This window comes from Polistes dominula, unplaced genomic scaffold, assembly GCF_049000335.1.
Source record: "Polistes dominula isolate Pdom_NZ unplaced genomic scaffold, Pdom_raw_medaka contig_20, whole genome shotgun sequence".
Classification (NCBI taxonomy): Eukaryota; Metazoa; Arthropoda; class Insecta; order Hymenoptera; family Vespidae; genus Polistes; species Polistes dominula.
This window is the reverse complement of record NW_028301147.1, coordinates 8,061,000-8,084,796: the sequence shown is the minus strand read 5'-3', so window position 1 is coordinate 8,084,796 and position 23,797 is coordinate 8,061,000. Positions and strand designations below refer to the sequence as shown.

Below are 23,797 nucleotides of genomic sequence, written 5' to 3'. Positions count from 1 at the left end.
TTGCCTTCCACTCGTTCAAGTGAAATCCCAACGACGGTGAGGAGTAGAAACTCTTAAAAGCTTGGTACTTTCCTCTCTTTCGTAATTGGAGTACGACTCTTCGATATTTGGTTACTCTTGTCTGTGCGACAAGTGGCTTGGATAGCGGTAAAGAGGAAGGGAGTACTATGGAGCATTCCCTCTGGCTTATGCAAATTGGTGATGGGATGGTCGTGTACGTATACAGTCAACCTATCGACACGTCGATTTATGAACTTCGGTAGCACTTCTCATTGACTCGTTGGCAAATCGATTTGTTCTATCGAAACGTACGATACTGAGAACTATGGAGAAAAATAAACAAAGATAATGATAAATTCATTTGCCAATAAAATTTACAAATTAATAGAAAATTTGTATTGAATAAAAAGGAATGAAAAAAAAAACATTCTACGAGCTCCAACCCATAATCCCATGGATATCAAATACGTCATTTGTTTAAGTTGGTTAGGATAAAAATAAATGAATAAGAAAACAATACTTACGAGTTTTCAAACAAAAACAAACACCGGCCACGGCTAGGATTACAGCGAGAACCGAGATGACACTAGGTGCCAATACGTGAGCGTCAAGATATAGGGGCGTATTTTCAGCTTCCTGGGGTTGGTCCTCGTGCAGCCGGGTGTTGCCGTTCTGTGACAGCGTGCTGAACAAGTACTCGGCTTGGGTGGATCCCGCATTGTTGTAAGCTGTCACACGAAGCTCGTAGTTCGTTCCGCTCTCGAGATTATTGATGGTATATCTCAATTGGGCTGGTAAATTATTCTCAACTGAAATGTACACGGGAGGTGTACTTTTCTGAAAAGCTTGTTAACGTTTATTGAAATCTAGAATAACAATATGGCTTACCTAACAACCAATCGCCAGGTGGTCTTTTATATTCCACAACAAAATAAAGAAGCGGACAGCCTCCGTCTTGCCAGGAAGCTAATTCTAAACTCGCAGCGGTTTGATTAACTTTGATAAGATGATGCTTAGAAGGTGGTATAGGTTTTGAGCCATTAGTCTTAGCAGTTTCAATTTTGCTAGCACTACCGCTGCCGATTTTATTGAAGGCAGCGAGAGTGAACTGATACCTGGTACCACATTGTAAACCCTCGAGAAGATGCGTACTGGCTCTTCGGTCGAGCAGCACTTCCTCCCATTCAGCAAATTCACGACGATAAGCTAAGAGAAATCCTTTAATGGGTGCACCACCGTTGTCTCCCTGTTTCCATTGTAACTGAACGGCGTCGGTCGTTGTGCCGGTTGCCAGAAGCGTCGGCGGAGTCGGTGGAACTATGCATAAAGTTTACCAATTAGAACTTGTCCGACGTTCGACGACGAAACAAGGGCGGAAGGCAATGCAGACTCGACTCGACTCGACTCGACTTGACTCAACTCGACTCAACTCGACTCAATTCGACTCAACTCGACTAGTATTATACAACAACCACCTTCAATCCATCCTTCTGCGAACACGAATCGGGCGAGACTTCGTGTCCGCTAGAATGCTCGACTTTAGACAAGAGAATATTCCACTCGTCTTTCGAGAACGTATCAGTTCTACTATGTTTGTATTGTTTATATGTGTGAACTTATTCTATGGCAAACGGAAGACGACACGTAACCTTATGATGACCTATCTCGTGGTTCAGCTTTAAAACCCCTCAAGTGTTTCTTGTGTGCACTAAGATTACCATCAAAGGCTATGTATATGCATCGCAGTATTGGCAGAAGTAGACTATTTTACCATTCAACTTAAAGTTTTAACGAGTTTCCACTTTCAATTGATTGTATACGGATTTTCTATCTTGACTTAGCCAAATTGATTTTTATACAAATATCTTATTTTTCAAGTTTTAAAGTTAGTTCAAAAGAAAAAAGAAAAGAAAAGAAAAACAACTAAATCGATATTCCTAAAAAATAACTTCGTTTTCGCTAATATACCTAAATGAAAATATTACTTACCTTGTACTTGCAATGTATACGTAATCTCGTCAGACCCAAGAGAATTCTTCACATGGCAGGAGTAATTACCTTCGTGACTCCTTTGAACGTTCCTCAGAGTCAAAGTATTATCTGGACCAAAATCATATCTGAAACAATAATAATCGAACAAACAAATTTTTTTACGTTCGTATTAACAAGATAACGATCTCATTTTAGTTTTTATTTTTGTTCTTTTTCCTTTTCTTTTTCTCGATATTTCTATACGTCCATCAGCTTCATTAACGGCTTTCGAAGTAACGTGTAAAATTATTTTCTATAGCGAAATGGCCGTTAAAATAATGCCGAAAGTTCGAGGTAACCGCTAACAAGATTAAAGGATTACTTTAGAGCGAAGAACTTTGCTCATCGCTCGTAGAGTGATTTGAAAAGTATGCCTCTACTTACTTCTGATGCAGCTTCACGTCAGCTCGTCTCCACTCGACTGTAGGTCGTGGATTTCCAACAGAGAGGCACGCCATATTAACATCGACTCTCCATGGTACAACGATAGGAATACCGAACGATATTATTGCAGCTGGAACTAATAAACAATAATATAGGAAATTAGTATATTACTCACCTAGGGAGGTAAAGTAAGAAATGTCTCAGAGCACATGTTTGTTATTATATTATATATACTCTGAGGCTTTCTTATTTACTGCCCATGGTGAATATACATTTTTTCTGCTCGACGTAATCAGAAAGCGGCAACTTCGTTTTGAACAGCGGGAGAAAAGTTGACGCTTTTCGTCCGGAGGGAAGAAAATTAATTTTTGAAGTGAAAACTTCTTTAGAATGGGAGTGATCTGAAAAGTAAGGAAACGGAAACGGAGCTATGTAACGAGGCTATGAAACGGCTGCTATACTAAATAATGAGAGAAAAAAAGACAAACATATAGGATTTAGCCTGCGAGAGAATGAGACGGAATATAGCTATACAGTTTTTCCTATTCTCGGTCTCTTCTTTATGCTATGCTTTGTAGTTATCGCTCCTGGTTTTATATGTGTGTGTTTGTGCGCGACTGCATACTACAAAGCGTGGACACATATTATTTCGATACTCGAAATGTTTGTAGGTACGAGCGATAGAAAGGTAAAAGAATAAACAGAGATAAGCACGTAGGTATGCGACAAAAGTATAAGGTCCAAACCAACCGACGGTCGAAATAAAGAAAGAAGGTGCGTGGTCTGTTTTTATTTTACCAAACGTGGTATTTCTTTTCTATTTAAAAATGTTTCTATTTTACTGAAAAATTAATATTAAATTATTTATTTCGCAAATATTGTAAATAACAATTACGAAATATACAGAATATAATAATTGTATTGTCTGCAATATTTTACAAAAAAATGAAATGATTATCAAATACATCAGAGAAAAAAAATTAAACAACATTGTAGAATATTTTTCTTATAAATATCCAAAGATATGTTTTTTAATTATAATGTTTGCGTATTTAGGAAATTTATACTAATTTTTCAATAAAATAGAAAAGTTTTTAAATAGAAGAAACTAGACACGTTACAAAAACAAATAAACCTTATTTACTTTATATTTCCAATAAGAATAAAATAATATAACTTATTTTACAAATATAGAAAAAAAAAATGTAGAAAATAAATTTTTAAAAAAATTTTTAATATTATAAAATAAAACAACGAAAATAGAAATAGATTTTAAAATCGTTGTAATTCAAAACCCGATGAAACGAAAAAGATCCTACCACAATTGTTCCCTTCTTTAACGGCATCTACAGTTATTAGTTGCAACACAAAAATAAATACTTGTGTATGCTAACCCATGATAAAGATATCTCACATTCACAGAAAGTGTGAAAAGTGTAACAGAAAAAAAATTCATCTACCTGAGTTTCAAAAAAATATATATTATATTTACTTGGATTAGGACGGCGTATCTTTCTGTCGACAAATATTCTACAATTTTCGCCTCTATCTATGGCTATCGCATTTAGCATTCCATCTTGATGGATAGAATTTTGAAAATATTAGTTTTTGTCAGCTACCTACACCCCAAGGTCGGTTCTTTATCATGAGAAAAGAATTATAAAAAACAGGGAAGGTCTGTTGAAATTCCATCTACATTTATTATCTTTATTATCGATGCGATAATATTCATGCCTATAGTTTTTTTTTACAACGTGTCATATCTTTTCTATTTAAAAATGTTTCTATTTTATTGAAAAATTTATATTAAATTCTTTATTTCGCAAATATTATAATAAATAATTATGAAGTACATAGAATATATAATAATTGTATTGTCTGAAATATTAAAAAAAAAAAGGATTACCAGATACGTCAGAGAAAAAGAATTAGAGAATACTGTGGAATAAATGAAGAGCAGCTAACAAATTCCATTCAAAAGCAAGTAAATTACTGTCACATTTTTATATTTTGCTTCTTTATAAAATATATTTGATACCTAAAGATAAAATATGTCTATTAAATTTGATTTTTATATGAAAAATATCCAAAGAGATGTACTGACCCATGCATATATGAAAATTATATTATAAATTATGATATTTGCGTATTTAGGAAACTTATACTAATTTTTCAATAAAATAAAAACATTTTTAAGATGTTGAACGCCCAGCGTGAACCGGTGGAGCTCACCACGGAGCTGAAATTTGAGACGTAGTGTATACAGTTCGATAAGCTGAGAGAGCGATAGGATTCAATGCATTTTTTAAATTTTTCGTTGTTTAGGTCTTTATTTAGACGAGAGTATTTAAAAATATAAGTTTGTGGTCCAAAGAATAAAGACGAGATATGTTATAAATAATAAGGGTCTCGAAGTGTGGCAGGCTATAGAGTTGAAAAAACATTTCTAGAGAATATCTCTATTAGATCTCTCATTGCATTTTACCAGAACCTTTGTTCAGTCCAGTAGTATTTTCCATATTTTTTTCGTAATGTCTTTATTTCATCTATCCTAAAATGTTTGTTATACAGCGCAAGAATGTAGATAAAAACGGGAAATTGAAAAGCATACTAACAAAAAAAATTTTATACCTGAGTTTCAAAAAAAGGATTATTTATATTTACTTAATTTCTGACGAATTATATTTCCTTTGATAAACATCCTACGATTTTGATGTCTATTTATAACTATCGCATTCAGCATTCCATTTTTATTGCTTGAATTTGCAAAAGTGCACTTTTTATCAGCTATTCCACACAGAGACCATACCTGTGAACTTTATTATATATGGTAATAATATTATAATAAATAAATTCTACAATTATCTTACTCTTAAAACTGTCCATTTGTCTCATATTCTCGAAACTTAGATTTTTGAAGGTTTCACTTCTAACACGTCTGATCTGCACACATGATTTTTTTTCATTTCTATTTTTAATTTTTTCAGTGCATCTAGCAATTTAATGTAAAAAAAATAACTATTTATACAAATTGCAACGTATATTAGAATATATATTTTTATATACCTTTTCACATATATATTGGAGAATATTAACAAATTGATTGATTCACGTTTGTAATGCGAGCTACGAAACGTTATATATTCGAGTAAATGTTTGGAAACTACGTTAATGGACCATAGGACTGAGAACAATCAAAATCCATGGTATAGGTGACAACTAGCTAAAAATGATCACCCATGATCAATATCGTGAAACATTAGCTATTAAATATATAATATATCAAAAATATTCTATATATATATATATATATATATAAAAAGAAAACTTGTATTTAATAAATTTGTTAATAAAAATAAAACACATCTTAGACGTTATAGAAAAATACATATTATTTAAAACAAATTACTTGGTTATGTTTATAAAATATATTTTTTCTCAAAGAAGAAAACATCAAGACTTATAAGATAATAATTTTGAAATTATTGTTAGCGTTAGTCCAGTAAAATAGACATTGAGATTTCATTTTAAAGAAAATCGAGATACCAACAGCGAACATATTCTTTCTCGAAGTTAATTTACTCGTTTAACAAGAATAAAACGAAGACAGTTGATTATTCTCTAACACGTTAGTTTCGAGCGAAGGCTTCTAAACAAATTCTCTCTCTCTCTCTCTCTCCCTCTTTCTCTCTTTCTCTCTATATAGTATAAGAGAATGTATTTTGCGTAGGAAGTTCTGGAAAAATGCCTGCGGCTTGCTTACCAGTAGTGCTTGGTTGAAGTTTGATGACCGGAGTGTTAGTACCCTGGCCCATTTTAGTCGAGGCCACGACCCAAGCTTCATAAGATTCGCGTAACTTCAGACCGGTCACCTCATGATGCAAGCTTTGTGCAGACATTGGATTCTTACTGATCTTTACTTCCTGGCCTTGATCCAAAACTCGAATAAAAACGGTGTATTTGGTGAGAACGCCGTTTGGTCTACGAGGTGGTAGCCAAGATATGACTACCGAATCTTCCCCACTGGATACAGCTTTTACACGTTCCGGTGCATCCGGAACTGTAATAATCACATGATCGTCGGCATATTGAATTCATTTTATGAACGATTACATCATATAATTTTAGTATAAATGAAATATGTTTAATAATTGCTTAATTAAGATAATAACATAGAGAAATATTATTTGACAGAGAAATAGAATTAAATCTCTTATTCCTGTAAGTTCTATATACTATATACGCATATAGGAATAGATAAATTAACTACTTCAAGAATAGTTTCTAGGTAAACTCTATCACAGTTTATTTTAGATTACACACTTGAAATAGTTAATAGGTCGAATAAGGAATATTTCCAAATGAATTAACTGATTCGTTCGATGAATATTAAGAAGAAGAAATGTAATAAAAACAAAAATCAATATTATTCGAATGAAAATAATATTTATATGAATTTATTATTATTATTATAATTATTAAAATTATTTCTAATGATTTACCAGTTTCCTCGGTAGTGCAAGAGACAGGACTGCTGCTGACACCTTCCCCAGCTCGTGTATATGCCAGGACCTGAACGGTGTAGTTCGTGTAAGGACTTAAACCATGCAATACTGTGCTAAGTGCATGACTGATTTTCGTTTCTCGACCAGTCTGTGATTCGGAGGCGATGCCGCTGGCTGCTTCGTACAGGAGCTTGTATCCTTGCACGACCCCGTGAACTTTGTCGGAAGGTGGTGGTTTCCAGGTCACCTGGATGTTCTGCCCGGTCAAAGCAGTGCAAGCCACGTTCTGCGGTGGCGCGCTTGGAACTGTGTCAAATCGTATATCGTAAATTTTGCTTCTGTACCTCTACGATCTTCTCCTACTCCTCCTCCTCCTCCACTAAACTCCTCTCTTAACTCCTCCTTCTTTTACATGAGTTATACTTATTTCTCCTGAACTCTTTTACATAAAAACGTATGTGTATATACATACATATGTATTCGTAAATCAATCGAATTTATATTCCACGAAATAATCTTTGATACAAAATTTACATAAGCTTTATCAAGAGAAAAAATGAAAAAGAAGAGAGATAGAAGAATATTGGAAAACCATGTTTTTCCTACTTTACTACTACTACGATTCTGTGAAAGTTTATTCAACATACTAGGTTGTTCAGTAAGTTTTGCGGTTCGATAAGAGAGGGCGTTGCTACTAGCCTACATTTTTTTTTGTTATGTTGGTACACTCTTCATATGAACGTATGTGAAGTTTCATTTCAATCTGTCAATTCATTCTTTGTTTACAAGATATTTAGTATCGACGTGTCACAGTATTTTTTTACAATGGAAAAAATCAAGTATCGTGCAGTAATTGAATTTTTATTTTTAGAAGGGTTAAAAGCAAAGGAAATTTATGAACGAATGTTGAAAGTGTATAAGGACTCTTCGTCTTCAATTAGTACAGTAGAAAGATGGGTTGCTGAATTTAAACGTGGTCGTACAAGCCTTGAAGACGATCCACGTCAAGGACGTCCAAAAACAGCAGCAACACCGGAAATCGTAGAAAAAATACAGGTTGTCGTATTGGAAAATCGTTGAATGACTGAAAAAGATTTAGTAGAAGCCCTAGGCATCTCATTGGTCAGTGTAAGCAATATTTTGACTGAAGTATTGGTTTTCAAAAAGCTGTGTGCAAAATGGGTGCCGCATTCGCTAACAATGGAACAAAAACACATTCGAATGCGACTTTCTCAGCAACATTTAGAGCGTTTTCGAAAGGATAAAGTGGATTTTATGTGTCGATTCATCACTATGGATGAGACTGGGGTCTATCACAATGATCCTGAATCAAAACAAGAGGCTAAAGAGTGGTGTGAACCTGGTTCTTCGGCTCCGAAACGAGTTGGTGTCCAGAAATCGGCCAAGAAGGTGTCAGCATCAGTTTTTTGGGATGCGAAAGGAATTTTCTTTGTGGATTACTTTCAAACTGGTAAAACAATAAATTCTAAATATTATTGTAACTTTTTAAACCAGCTGAAGGAAAAATTTTGTGAAAAAAGACCCGGTTTGCAGAAGAAAAAAATCCTTTTTCATCAGGGCAATGCATCGTGTCATAAGAGCATTTTTACAATGGCTAAAATCTATGAATTAAAGTTCGAATTGTTGGAGCATCCACCGTATTCACAAGATTTGGCCCCTAGCGACTTTCATCTGTTTCCAGACTTAAAAATAATCATGCGTGGAAAGTGTTTTTTATCAAATGATGAGGTCAAAACAGCTGTGGAAGCGTATTTTGCAGCCCTTCCAGATTCTCACTTCAAGGATGAAATCCATAAATTGGAATCTCGTTGGAAAAAGTGTATTGATGTTCAGGGAGACTATACTGAATAATAAAGTGTATTTCAAACCATAAAATTGTGTTTTTCTATCGAACTGCAAAACTTAATGAACAACCTAGTATATATATATAGTTTAGGCCAATGATAAAAACTCTTTTGGATCAAAGTCGAAGTTAGGCTGCAAATGACTGGTTAGAAAGCAAAAGCAATATCATACAGGGTAACTTTTACGCGTAAGATAATTTCCAACAATTAGAAATCTTTTAATGGTTATATATATATATATATATATATATATATATATATATATATAAAATAGCTTAAAGGAAATAAATGAATTTGAGATCGAAATGAATCTACGAGAACAAGCTATCCAACGTACTACGTCTAAAGTAAGAATGTAACGCTCGTGGGCGTATCGTAGTAACGTCACCGGTAGTTGCAACTTTAATGGAATCCCATCTCTACCTTTACCGTACTTTCACCCCCTGTTGAGAACAACTGGAGAAGGAGAAGAGGAAGGGGGATGAAAGAAAGGGGAAGGAGGTCGTTCGAGAACTTTTACTAACGTTATGCGAATAGTTATTAATATAATCAAATCAGAAGGGAAATTGTACCGAAAATTCGAGCAGTCGATGGTAATTTAAAATTTACGAAAAGGAAGAAAGGAAAGAAAAAAAAATATTTTAGGATATTAGGGAGTAAAAAAGAAATGAGAAAACGAGAAAAAGATATAGGAAGTAAGTGGAAAAGAGGTTTTTTTAAGGGGTCGAGAGAAAGTAGAAAATTAACGTGTACTTGAAATGACCAACGAATATTTCCGAGGAATCCAAAGTTTTTATTCCGAGACACGTGGAAAACCGCGCATATAATTATCCGTTCTGTTAGAACAATATTCCGTAGTGGAGAAAGACAAACGACTGGAGTTAAACAGACCCATTTGCAAACCAGAGTTACTCTTTTTCTACTTCTTTCCGTGTAGGTTCTGTGTAAGTGCATGTATTTTTTTCCTCTCTCGAATACGAGCGTTAAGATTATCATTGATTCCTTTGCAAGTTTATCGTTCGGATAAAGTATCGTTTTATATAGGAAAAAAGACATTATCGGAAAAAGTAGATTCGCTTTCTTTGAATAGAGTAGAAATTTCTTTTGAAGCTATCTGAGTTGCTTCACTAAAGCTTTATCGAAATCAAATTGAAAAGAGATTTATAAAAATGAATATGTATACATGTGCGGGCGTCTGTGTGCGTGTGTTTGTATATATTATTAGTGAGATTTAATATCTGTAATAAAATTTGTTTTATACCAATGGAAACGTGTAATGTGACAAGTAAATAAAATAAAACAAAGATTGTTATACTAAATTTTTATATGACCCAAGATGATGCCATCATCTAAAGTTTAGATTCTAAACTATATCGAGATAGAACGAAGCGAAATGTGAACTTAAACATGGGGACAAAACGTTTCTCGTAATGTTTGATCCAAGAGACACCCTACTTGAAGCTTTTTCGTGGTTGGCTCATTCAGTTGATCGTTAGATGCTTGCTTACGGATTCTTGGGATTTACGATCTGATATGAGATCTTTCTTTTCTGGATTCCGTTGATTGCTATTATATTCCGTTATCGTTGATAATAAGATAGAATATCAATATTTTCCCGTAAAAATGATGAACCTTCGAACGATTTTAATTATTTAGATTTCAATATAATTTGATTAGGTAATACAAATCAATACATTGTAGTATTAATGATTAAATACTTCGTGTAATACGATCTACCGATAACAATAAATTTTATTCGGGAACTATCGACGAACGAGCTTCAAAGAGAAATATACGAAAATAGCCGACTAACGTGGAGCTTTATTTTCGAATCGATGGAAGTATATCAAAACGAAACATAAAATTACTCCTCCAGGGAAAGAGAAAAAATAACAAATATATATATATATATGTTGCTGAGAGATGATAAAAATGGAGATTTGATCAAATCCCTATGGTAGATGATCAATTCACGGAAAATATTAAAATAACAACTCTATGAGATGATTTAAAAAAAAAAGGAATTATTAAATCCCTTAACTGTTTTAATGAAAAGATGAAATAATATTGTTTAGATATTAAAAGTATATATTTAATAAACCATGCGTTATTAAATGTAATTACTAATGTAAAGGTAATACAACAATAGTCATTAAAATACAAATTATTTATTCGGATCTAATTAACAAAAGAAATATATAATTAAGTTGATATTTTTAAAAACAAAGAGGATATTTTTAGTGAAATCTTAAACATATTTAGTGAATTTAATTAATAAATAATAGTCTTCATTCATTTTTATTAAAACATGTTGTTGGTTTGTGACTTCTTATAGAGCTGTGCGGGTTCTGATTTTTTTAATTTCATCTTGCCACTAAAACACTTCAAAGGATTTGATCAAATCATTTACTTTCTTCAAGGAAATTACCCCATAGAGTTTTTATTTTAACATCTTCCGTGAATTGATCATCTACTTTAGAGATTTGATCAAATCTTAATTTTCATTATTTCTTTGCGACATATATATATATATCATATATAAAGAGAGAGAGAGAAGGAAAGAAAGAGGGAGAAGGAGAGGGAGAGGGAGAGGGAGAGGGAGGAAAGATTTGCTTTTGCTGGGTTTATTGTATATTTAATACCGTTGGTATTTTTATATTAATATTTCCTCTCTTTCAATACTTTTTTTCTCATTCTCTCTCTCTCTTTTTTTCTCTCTTCGGTAACACGATTTTTATGAAAGATTCTACCGTAGTGAAGCTTTATGTTTCCCGGATTTATTAATTTTACGTAATATCTCTACGTATTGAATGAAATATCCAATCTCTTTTTATGGATTTTATAAAATTTTATACCATACATATATTTAAATATTAATTACGTAAGTAAATACATACATATATATATATATATATATATATATATATATATATATATATATACTAAGAAATAAATTTAACACACCATGAAACGTTTTGAATAAAATAACAAAGGAATAAGAAAACTGAAGAAAAAAAAATAAGTGTCTAGGATAATAAATTTAAGGTAGAAGTATTTACGAAGCAATAACCACATTAACTTGGATAACTTTCAGTAGTAATAACATAAACAAATATACGAATATATTTTAGCATTATTTTATCAAAATCTGTTAACTCGTGAAATAGCTAGCTAAATTCCGAAATAAAAATATTAATCCATTTAAATATGAAAAAGGGTATAATTATATATTTCAACTAATGGTATGAAGTATATGGATTTACAAAAGACGAGTAATAGTACGAGATTTTATTCCAGATATTACAAAAATATTCTTTGGTTTCGTTTCAATACCTGCCTTACTGTACTGTTGTAAATTCTGAGACGGAAGTTTTAAGGCTTATCTAATCTCAAGATAGAGTTTCTGTATTGATGGAAAGGATTAAAAGGAAAACGATTTTTTTTGAAAACTATAAAAAAGGGAACAATGAGTGCTCGCAGATCTGTTCTTATTTCTTTCTATCCTTTGATAATAGATTTTATGTTATTCGTGCTATTATTATATCGACTTTGAACGTACCCATATTTTAACTATCTTTTGTGAATTTATATATAACCTCGTTATTTCCTTAAACTACTATTTTTGATATATAATAAAATTGTTTTTTAATATACTTTCCCAAAAACGTTTAATTATTTCGGATAAGAAGACCTATTATGGGGTTTCCATGATTTAATTGAAGTATAAAATTTATGACTGACATATTTAAATACGAGAAACAAGTACAGGCAAATTTGAAATGCTTCGTGTAAAATATAAATAAAAAAATAAAAAGAGAGCCATGAAAGCAAATAAAATATAAAAAAAAAAATATATACAAAAAGAAAAATTATTGGCAAAGCGATATCCCCAATAGCTACATTTACTCACCATCTTCAAAGGTTTGTGCCATGACAGCATCAGAACCAGGTCCATCTCCCTTGTTATTGAATGCCTTCACAACTATACTATACTGAGTGTATTTCCGTAAACCGGTGAGTCTGTAATCGTAGGAACCGTCACCGTTTCCTGTGATACCCACTCGCGTAGTATTCACCGATTGATCATCTCCTCTGAAATAAAATGGCATGGAGGAACGTTGTCTACCGGGCTGGAAAGATAAAACGAGGCGCCAAAAGCAAATTTTCGAAACGCCTCAAGGTATTTTACAACAAACTGGAGCGAGAAAGAAAGAAACCCCGGAACCCTTATTCTCTCCTTTTCATCCCACATAACACGAAAACTTTTGAAATCTTTCAGCGAAAATTTTCGTAAAGTATTCCCAAAAAATCTTTCAGAAATCTTGCAGGCATCATTCTAAAATATTGTGAAAAGGATTCATAAAAGATTTAACAAAAATATTTCAAGAATATTTCTAAAATATTTTACTGAAAGAGTAGTTAAAATGTTTGAAACTATTTCCATGAAACCTAGCAGAAATCATGCTAAAAGATTTCATAAAATATTGCAAGAAAGTTTGTAAGAATATTATTAAAAATATTTCATTAAATGTTGCAGAAAGGTTGTTAAAATTTTTCTAGTATTCATTTTTTCAAAACGTTTTATAAATCTTGTAGCAACCTTGCAAATAATATTTCTCAAAACATTTTTGAAAACTTTCTTGAAATCTTTTGCGATATGTTCTGAAAATATTTCCAAAATTTTTCAAAAAAATATAATTTTTCGCAAAATTTTGATGAAAAAAAATTACAATAAAACCTTGCAGAAACCTTTTGCAAAGATTTCACACAATATTTCAAAAAAGTTTGTAAAAATATTATGAAAAATATGTCAAAAACATTTCAAACATATTTATAGAAACCTTTAAGGCCGGCGATACACGTAAACGCCTAAATTTTGACCGTTTTTCAGAGGCTTATTTAAAATGGAAGGAATAAATGAATCGTTTTGAAATTTAGCATGTTTATTCGTTACTTATAAAAATATAAGAATCCGATTTTAAAAAAATTTTTTTTTTCAAAATGGCCGCTGTAATGACCAAACTTCTGAGGCCCTCGCGGCGAAACGCATCAATTATGGTAATTTTTAGCTTTAGTTAAAGCACTCTAAAATTAAAAAAAAAGGATCGGAGCGTGTTAATAAACCATGTATCTTCTAGTTGAACTAAGGAAAAACTAAAAAGTCAAAAAATCGTAAATTGGCACGACTCAGACAAAAAGAGTCCGATTTTTGACCCTTTTTTTTAACGATTTTTGGATCAAAAATGGCAATTTTTTAAAATTTTGGTGGCATTTTTAAAATTCAACTAGAAGCTAATACTATAAAGAAAATGTGTGCTAAAGTTCATAAGAATCGGTTGAGAACTTTTTGAGTTATCTTGTACGTTAGTTTGAAAAAAGTCGTTTCGAGAAAAACGCGTTCAAAGTTTAGCGTTCGCGTCTAGCGCCGAGTTGAGGCGGAGCACTTAAATGAATTTTTAATCGATACATAATGCGAATTTCATTCTAAAAATTTACGGGCATATTTTTAAGATATTAAACTAACTATTTATGAAAAAAAAATTCGATTTTTATTTTATTTTACTTGTATCGCCGGCCTTAACAAAAAGGTTTCAGAAAATCTTCCAAAAACCTTCTGTGGGACTAGCGCCTCCATGCCAAACTTATGAGACATTCGTAAGAAGTATTTATTGGTAGCCCTGGATAGCTCAATTGGTTAAAGAGCAGTCGCGCCCGGAAAGCGAAAAATCCGTGGTTCGAATCCCGTCGTCGGTCCAGTAAGTCCAGTCAAGCAGTCCAATTTTTTTCACGAATCCCACACAGGGGGCTCAGCCGGGATGGAGGGTCTGTTTCATAATATGTTCCACAGTCTTACAACGCCACGAAAAAAATATCAGTCATTCGTGAGAAGGAGAGAAGATTGGTCGGTGGTGAGCCCTGGCTAGAGAAGCTCCTTCAATTGTCTTTTTTGAAAAAATTTCAAAAATGTTTTCTAGAAACCTTTTGCAAAATATGGTGATAAGATTTTTAAAAATGTTTCAAAAACCTTTTTAGAAATCCATAGTAAGTTTCTAAACGCGGACTTTTTCACCTTGTAGAAATATTTTTTAGAAATCGTTTTGAAAGACTTAAAGCTTTCCAAGAAATGTTTTAGAAAGATTTTAAAAAGTTTTTATGTTATGTGGGATAGTTACCATAATGGATGATATTATTATTATTATTATTGTATTTTTTTCTTCTTTTTCTCTTTCTGCTAATAAATCTATCTTTCTTTCCGTTACCTCTCATCGCTACATTGTTGAAAAAAGCCCCCTTTTGTCCACTCTTTGAAGATTGAAAAAGAAAAATTGTAATAAGCGAGCAACACAATACGGAAAAAAGTCAAACAATCGATAAAATCTATATTATTAACCCAACCAGTCTCTTTTTGTTGTACATTCATAGTTCTCGATCGTAAAAGTAAGATTGAATTATTTCCACTTGAAGATTCAGTGGAAAACGCTTTATAACGTATTATTACAGATAAAGCTTTCGCCATGTATTATTACAATAAAATTGATTTCATTTCTTTCTTTTTTCCTTTCTTTTTCCCTTTTGCGAGTTTACCTTCATTTTTTTTTTTGATCTTTTCATTTTCCTCACAATTTTACTTTCCTTTCTATCTAGAATATTATTTGTTAACGAGCCGTAACATGTTTTCAGATCCTTCTTTTCCCCCCTTCGTCCTCTTCCTCCACCGTCTTTTTCTTCTTTTCTTTCTTTTCTTCTTTTTCTCCTTCGTTAGGTGTAACGAAAGAGAAAATAACGTTTTCCAGTTTTGCCAGCACGAAAAACAGTGATCCATACGCGTCAAGACGGACGATTACTCGAACAAGCTTATTAATGGCGGAACTTTCCAAGTGCCCACTCTGGCAGAGAGATAGAACCTTCATTTTCAGAAGTTCAGAAGCAGAGATCGTCTTGGCGGCTTTCCAGTTACAATAATTAAGCAGATAAAAAAGCTCGTTAGCCATTCAAAGCCGAACAAGCCGTCGTGAGTTTGTAGACGTTGCTCATTTTCAACCTTCGGACTATTAAAAGGAATATCTTTGTCGATTTTTCGATTTTTATAAGTGATAAAAAGTAGATACTCCTCTTGATCTTCTCCTCCGCCTGTCTACAACTACTCTTACAACGAAATGATTTATCATTTCAAAGAGAAAACCCTATTCGAGTATCCTTCTAACTGTAAATTTGATCGCCCTTTTGTATTATCCATCGAACGAATCCCTTTGATTTCCAACGATTGCCAAAGTAAGTAAACCTTATCGATGAGATAGATTGAATAATAATTTACAGCTGCACTTGCCAATCGAATTCAAATTTACATCTCTTTCAACTTTGAATTTATCGTCGAGTTACACATCGTTACTTATGTTAATTTTTCAAGTACCAAATATGCGCCATTGAAATAATATTATTCGATAGAAGTATAAATCTAAATGTTAATATATTCTTATTTAATATAAGAATGTAAAAAAAAATGGATTTTATTTAGTCTTTTCGTATGTGAATAAAATTCAAAAAATAAAATGAAAGCAAGAACTTACAAAAAAATTCGGAGTCTATTTGTAAATGAAGAAAAAAACGAATGATTATTAAATTAAATCACAGACGGTAATAATAATCAATCCATTTTGATTAAAATAGATAAACGATTTTCCTATATAAAATATAAAAAAAAAACAATTCAGTTAATTTATGTTGTTGGGATAATCATAAAATCCGTTTAATCGATTGGAACTTAAGTGGATGCATGATTCTGTACTAGGAAAGCTTCCGTTAACTACCGTTAGACGCTACGAACTGTACTGGAAACTATTCCTAAACAGTGGTAAGGAGATAACGATACCCGAGATTGGTATAGCTGATGGTATATCCGTGAAGCTCGCCGTTCCAAAGGGATCGATCTGGTGGTTGCCAGGTGATCTTTAGTTGCTGCGGTCCCAATGGTTCAACGGAAACGTGCTTAGGTGGCCCTCCTGGAATCTCGCCTTCCGTTTGTGCCTGCACCCAAGCGAAATGTTACAAAACCACAGAGAAAAACAATTATTGTAAAAACTCCAATTATACGATTTATTTTTATATCATGGCTAGAATTTGGAATAAAATTCAATGGCCAATATTATTTTATCGATGAACCTCGATATCAACCATTATATTATTGAATAATGTTCACCATTACCATAAGTAAAACAATTATTTCATAACAATTAAAGGTAAAATTTCTATAATATATTGCAATAAATAGAGATCCTGTATATTTCATCAAATACTATTTAACGTTTTTCTTGTTTAGTACAATTTTAACATTTATTAATAATCGAAAAAATGTTTGCATCCACGTGCAATACCAGTGCTTGACCCTTGTTGTCGAAACTTTACTCGTGCACGAAAGAGCAATCGGCCATTGGAATTTTTCCGTCTGCATTGGACATACCGAAATGATAGCGGTGTATCTGATATTTATGAAAAAAAATGAAACCACGATCGACGACCGTGTCGATGATAACGACCGCGAAAAAAAATGTTACCTACTCTTTTAATGTATTATACAACAAATGAAAATATATATATATGTATATATAGATATCAATGCGATATTGTCGATAGGTGTACACGTATGTATGTATGCATGTATATATGTAATCATGTATGTATCCATATATATATATATGTACGTATATTTATACGTGTATGCATATGCGTGGTGCGTTGATTTGATACTGACATGAAGGATGTCGCTTGGCGCTGATGTTCCAAGGTGATTTTCCGCAAGCACTCGAAAGTGGTAGGATGTGGCGGGTTTTAGTGGCGATACCAGAGCGACCGTGTTGTCTCCTGTTACCACCTTCTGCGTGTTGTGTTCATGCCACACATCTTTCCAGAAAAAGGCAACAAGAATGCTTAGACATTTTTACGTATTTCGCCATATTGAAATATTAATCCACCGTTTGTTAATATTTTTTTCTTTTTCTTTCGAATATAATCTTCTCTTCACTATATAATCCGTCATATTTTATCGTTACATTTTTATTACCATATATACGATGACATGTTTAATTATTTCATTCAATTGTAAAAAAAAAAGGATAACGATAAACCATTATCGGATTGCTTCGGATCTTTGAATGAAAAGCTTTTCATCCCATTTCATTTCTATCCCCTTTCCTTCTCTCTTTCTCTCTCTCTCTCTCTTTCTCTCTTTCTCGTTCTCTTTCTTTTGAATACGTAGTGTAGAATTCTGATAACTTCGTCGCGTCGAAGCGCGTCTTTACTCTCTACGCTGATGGAAGTGTAATTAAACGTACTTCATTTCCCAAGACTCCGAAGATGAATTTACGCGAACTGCTTCTTCTTATGTCACTCTCGGAGTTCGACTTCCAATTGTGCCGTCTTAATATCAATTAACTTCGGGAAAAGCTCACACCACCGGTAAATACCGTAGTTATTTATTTCCTCTTTAAGCAAGTACATTTCTAATTAAATTGCTGAGAAAGAGAGAAAGAGAGAGAGAGAGAGTAAGTGAAAATGAGAATAAGAGAACAATTGAGAAAGCGAGCCAAGTTAATCGAACTGGTTTCTAAAAAATATTCTTTTAAACCAGGACGAACTCTTATTTAATATGTTTATGAGTAAGATGAAAAACTATAAATAAAAAAAAAAGTGCCACTTTTGTCGTCAATATAACCATTATAATGATCGTTCTTTTATTTATTTCCCTTTCTTCCTGTTTCACGCATTAAACTCGAATCTTAGCAACGTTTAGACGAAAAAAGTTTATTTCTGTTAATTAAACACAAACGAAAATTTATCCAAATTTAACGAGCATACGAACTTAAGGGTTTACATTTTCATACAACAAGAATCTTTTTCACATTAAAATAGAGATAACCGAAACCGGCGATTTTCGTTTGTCAAAATTTTCATGAAAACATTGAAAGAGATATCGAATTCGGTATATTTGCTTTGTGCCCTTTTACTTTACGAAACTCACGATTTATAAAACTTAGAACGGTTTAAATCGAATTTCTCTATGAATAGTGTTTAAACTTTGAAATTAAACATTCTTAAAAATAACAAAAATTTGGAATGAAAAGTAAAATTAAAATTTGTTATTGTTATACATTCGAATCTCATTTTAACAATCGAAAATTGTTGTAGAATATCACTATGTATTTATATATATGTAGATATGTAAATACGATATTATATCGGCTCGCTATTGTCTCATCAAAATGTTAAAATCGAAACCCTCGACACGTAATTAAAGTAATTACATTTTTCTTCGTATTACGCACATTTACATGCACGCGAATACACACACACACATATGTATATATGCTTATATATAAATATATATTTTAATTGCATCAAAGTTCTTCGATATGTATATTAACGAGGAATATAAATTATGTTTCCTGGATAAATAAAGGTAGCAAATAAAATAGAGTAAATTAAATGAAATTCCTATTAGTAAATTGATAAAAACAATTACTTATATAAAAAGTAAATCGATAAAAATACGACTGATCAAATTTATCACTAATATTCTTTTGCATATATTAAAATAGCAAAGAAAAAAAAACATCCCGAAAAAAATATTATACTTAATGAAACTTTAATATTTTTCAATATATTATTATGTTGTACGAAGCAGGGTAATAATACTATTTACGCCTACTCAATGTATCGCTATTTTCAACACAAGCAGAAAGAATAAGAAAAACAAGAGAAAAAAGAAAAAAAAATACAGAATAATTTGATCGAATCTCAATCTCCGTCCCATTCGGCTCCCGGATGTATTCATGTGGTACATGAATCCTCGTCGATCTCACGGCGTTAGATAGGTTAGAATATTACGCTATATAATCTCATCTCGTTGCAACATCTATCGGTCGTTTTACACCTCTTCTTCCTTCTCTATCCTATCAGGCTTTCATCTTTTGCTATGTAAAGAGATTTGTGAAAGATATATATATATATATATATATATATATATATATATGATATATAAAGACAGAAAGATATATATGTGCCTTTCAACGGGCAAAATTGCAATACTGGTGTTCCCACAAAAGGACATTACGAGGAAGGAAATGATACGAAGTCTCTAATCATGTGCGTATAAAATGATGAAGCTCGGAATATCAAACGCAATGATTATATCGTGTCGTCTATGTACAGCTTTATTATTACTAGCAATATGTAAATGCTCGTTACACGTTACGATAAACTGTATAATTATCGATTTCTCTTTCTCTTTATTTCTTTACGGAATTATTATAGTGATTACATTATAATTACGTACGCATGCGTATCAATTACATATCTTGTTGACTTTCGAAAACGTTTGATATTTCAATTAATTATTATAAAGTAAAATAACGTAGGAAAACACGCGCAGCAGATTACATTGAACTACTAGTGTTTGTTGTATTCTAGTACAATCAATATAAACTGTTTCTATATGTATAAGAAAATATTGTATACATAGGAGGTGTCGTAGTATTTGACAAATCATTCAAACAAATCCGAAGAACGAAGAAAGAAACAATTCGAAAGTATTGATCGAAAATAGATTTAGAATTGAATGAGGGATGAATCGATAATGTGAAATCTTTATAAGAATAATGTAGAGTAGATGTATATCTCATTTTGATGATTCATTACGATTAAATGAAACTTACCCTGAGCTTCTTTGTATTGTACGATATAATTTGTGATCGGTGAACTCGCATGACTCGCGTCTTGATCGCTTTGCGGTGACGACCAAGCTACGAGAATCGAACGGCTCCCTTTTTCTGCCACGTGCACGTTCCTCGGAAAGTTTGGAGGTTCTTGGACGAGCAAATGGATTGTAGCATGATCGCGACCATAAGCATTGCCAGCAACGCAAATATAATCGCCACGGTCCATATGGCTGACTTGAATTATTCTTAATTCCGATAATACTCGACCGCCTACTACGTTTTTTTCTATGCTGTATCTAAACATAGTGGAGAAAAAAGAATAAACAAATTAAAATCCAACGATTAATAACAATTAAATAATTTTTCTTTTGATTTAATTTTAAATTTCCAGACATTAATATTTTATAAAAGGACATCGTAACATACGAATGATGTTTATTTTTTTTCTTTCTTATCGATGACATTTTAATTATAATAAAATAAACGTTTTCAAATTACACATCTTTTTTAAAAAGTTTAACCTTTATAGATTTGTTAAAGAAATGAAACACAAAGATCCTGAGATCGAGATAACTCCAGTTGAAATGTAACGATATATATATATATGTAAGATTCGTGAAAAAAAACTGGACCGCTGGACTGGACTGGACCGGGACTCGAACCACGGATCTTTCGCTTTCCGGGCGACTGCTCTTTAACCAATTGAGCTATCCAGGGCCCACCGACCAGTTCCCTTCCACGAATGCTTATCAAGTTTGGCATGGAGGCGTTCGTCCCACATATATATATATATATATATATATATTAGCGTTACACGTTTCTCTCAGTAGGATTGCGCATGATTAATTTCTATACGCACCTAACGTCGTAATTAGGATCGACCCTACTGTCACGAACACGCCAGCTCAGATCAAGAGGAGAGTCTCCTTCAGCTTCGCATCGTAGCGTTACGCTATCTCCTCTTCTCACCGACTCATGCCTCGTCCTTACTGTCACCTGAGGACCCGCTGTTTACCAAAGCATCAGACAAATTATATAACATCCTTTGAAGCTCTATCCAATATTTAATTAACAATTAAAATAGAAATATTTCATACATTTATTATTTTACTATTACAAATTTCTTGTCTTATATTTCTTGTTTAATACTTTATTAACATAGAAATGAATTATATATATATATATATTTTATTATTATATATTATTATATATATTTAAATGGTTAGATAGATAGATAGATATATAGAAAGCTATTTATAACAGAAATTTGAAGGGATATCTCGGATGCCTCTTGCTAATTGATGTAGATACAGCAACTATAGGTATAACCCAATGCAACATGAATATTTTACCATGAACCGTTAGGCGAATGAGCTTGCTGAGGCCAGGTCCAATACCGTTGCTCGCTTGGCATAGATAGGAGCTGGCATGATCTCTTGATACTCGTAGAATCACCAAGGACCCATTTTCGGCAACCCCTGCTCCCTCCGTACCACTATATCCTAGCTCCCTATAGTCGCCTGGTGTTTCACCTAAATGTTCGGAAGGACACGTTTACTCTCTCACCCTTCTATTTATCACCATGCCGCCTTCATACCAATAAAGATTGCTAATTATTATGGAACTCGAACTTCAATCGTGTATTTCTTGTAGGGAGATGTAAACTCGAACGTTATTTTTTCGTTAAAAGTAATTGACTTCAATGAATATTATTCATTAAATTTAACACTAGATTTACGGACTAATCTAATTTGACTCATTTCCAATTTTTTTGCTACATATATATAAAACTTAAATATTATTTTTAAAAAATATATGTTTGTTCTTAGCTACGTAATGAAATATATTTAAATATTAATACCTACCCTCTACTAAATCCTTCATTCAAACAATGTTTGTAAGTCATTCAGAAATATTGAACAAAACATCCGTTAATCTAGTGTTAATATATATATATATATATGTTATGGTCAAAATGCATATATTCCGAGCATTGTATAAATTGCCCAAGGGCCTCTGTCCAATCTATAAAATAAGTTTTACTGAAGTATGTTTAGGGGAGGAGAGAGAAAGAAAATTTCAAGCTATTGTAAGTTAAACAAACCACGACAGATGTGTATGTTTGTATGGTCATGAAATGATCATCACTTTCGGTACTGTGCACGCACACGTGCACGCACGTTCTCTCAACTGCCTAACTATAAGAACTTAATCTTCTAAACTTCCACGTTGTGAAAGGGCAGAAGGAGGTAATAGTAGTTATAGTTTGTATGTTCTAGAACAGAAAATGACATCATATTCCCTTCCCTCATTTCCCTTGTCATCTCCTCCACTGCTAAGAGTTAAATAAACGTTTTATTCTGACAAAACTTCGAAATATATATACCTTTCTTTTGTCTTTAAATATATACTTTTCTACGATAAACAAACTCAATCGATAATATCAAAAGAAAGATAAGAAAAAAAAAGAAAAATAAGGAGGAAATATAAAAGTTGATAAAAAAAAAATGAAACGAAATAAAAATAAGTTTGGTATGCACAATAAGATTGAAAGAATCGTAATACCTATGCAACGAATTTATAATAGACGCGAAGAGATTCTTTTCTTGAATCGGGCAATTCGTCGAAGGAATCTAAAACTCGCGTGGCCTGCATACCTTCATGGCTGATCGAAACGATCTAAAATCCCCTTCCCTTTGACTGCGAGAGTATCTACTTCGAATCTTCGTATATATATATGTATGTATGCATGCATGTAACCACCCGAAGGAAAAGGAACGTTTCAATATCGTCTCTTTAAAGGGTGTACCGGTTGGATTTGAAGCGTTCAGAATTTTTTCTTTCTTTCTTTTTTTATTTATTTAGTTTTTTTTTCCTTAACCGAACAAAATACTCACGATTCTGACTTTCTCATTTTAAAGAAAATGAGAACGTATAAAACAAAAAGAATAAAAAAAGAGAAAAACAATATTCATGAAAAGATAGAAGAAATAATAGAGAGAGAAAGAGAGAGAGAGAGAGAAAAAAGAAAGAGATAATAATAACTTGGAACAATTTTTATTCGTTGCATGAGAGAAAGAAAAAGGAATTTTAAAACGAAGGCAATTCAACTATCGATGAAATATCATGTCGACGATCAATGTATTGATGAAACTAATTATCTAACCGCTTTGTCAGCCGAATGGCTTATTTCGAAGTGAATGAAACTGCTGAGAATGGGCGATCAGCGAATTTCGTGATAGATCGTGAACCGTACCCTTTTCTCGTCCTTCTCTTTCTCCCTTATTTCTCCTTCGCCTAC

At 32.5% G+C, this 23,797-nt stretch overlaps 1 protein-coding gene across 8 annotated transcripts in view; it reads right to left on the bottom strand.

The window, feature by feature from the left end:
• LOC107074123 (cell adhesion molecule Dscam2) overlaps positions 1-23,797 on the bottom strand; it is a 156,038-nt gene that overhangs the window by 7,524 nt on the left and 124,717 nt on the right. For 7 of the 8 annotated variants that reach the window (XM_089177238.1, XM_089177240.1, XM_089177241.1 and 4 more), the window contains 12 exons: positions 21,849-22,028; positions 21,356-21,503; positions 20,494-20,792; positions 17,535-17,683; positions 16,656-16,810; positions 12,696-12,877; positions 6,918-7,226; positions 6,179-6,475; positions 2,416-2,551; positions 1,990-2,117; positions 889-1,317; positions 525-809 (listed from right to left, as the gene is read on the bottom strand). In XM_089177238.1, coding sequence (XP_089033364.1) covers positions 525-809; positions 889-1,317; positions 1,990-2,117; positions 2,416-2,551; positions 6,179-6,475; positions 6,918-7,226; positions 12,696-12,877; positions 16,656-16,810; positions 17,535-17,683; positions 20,494-20,792; positions 21,356-21,503; positions 21,849-22,028 — 2,697 coding nt within the window. Of the gene's footprint in view, positions 1-4; positions 324-524; positions 810-888; positions 1,318-1,989; positions 2,118-2,415; positions 2,552-6,178; positions 6,476-6,917; positions 7,227-12,695; positions 12,878-16,655; positions 16,811-17,534; positions 17,684-20,493; positions 20,793-21,355; positions 21,504-21,848; positions 22,029-23,797 lie in introns of all 8 variants that reach the window. The other variant, XR_016178190.1, reaches the window with a different exon arrangement.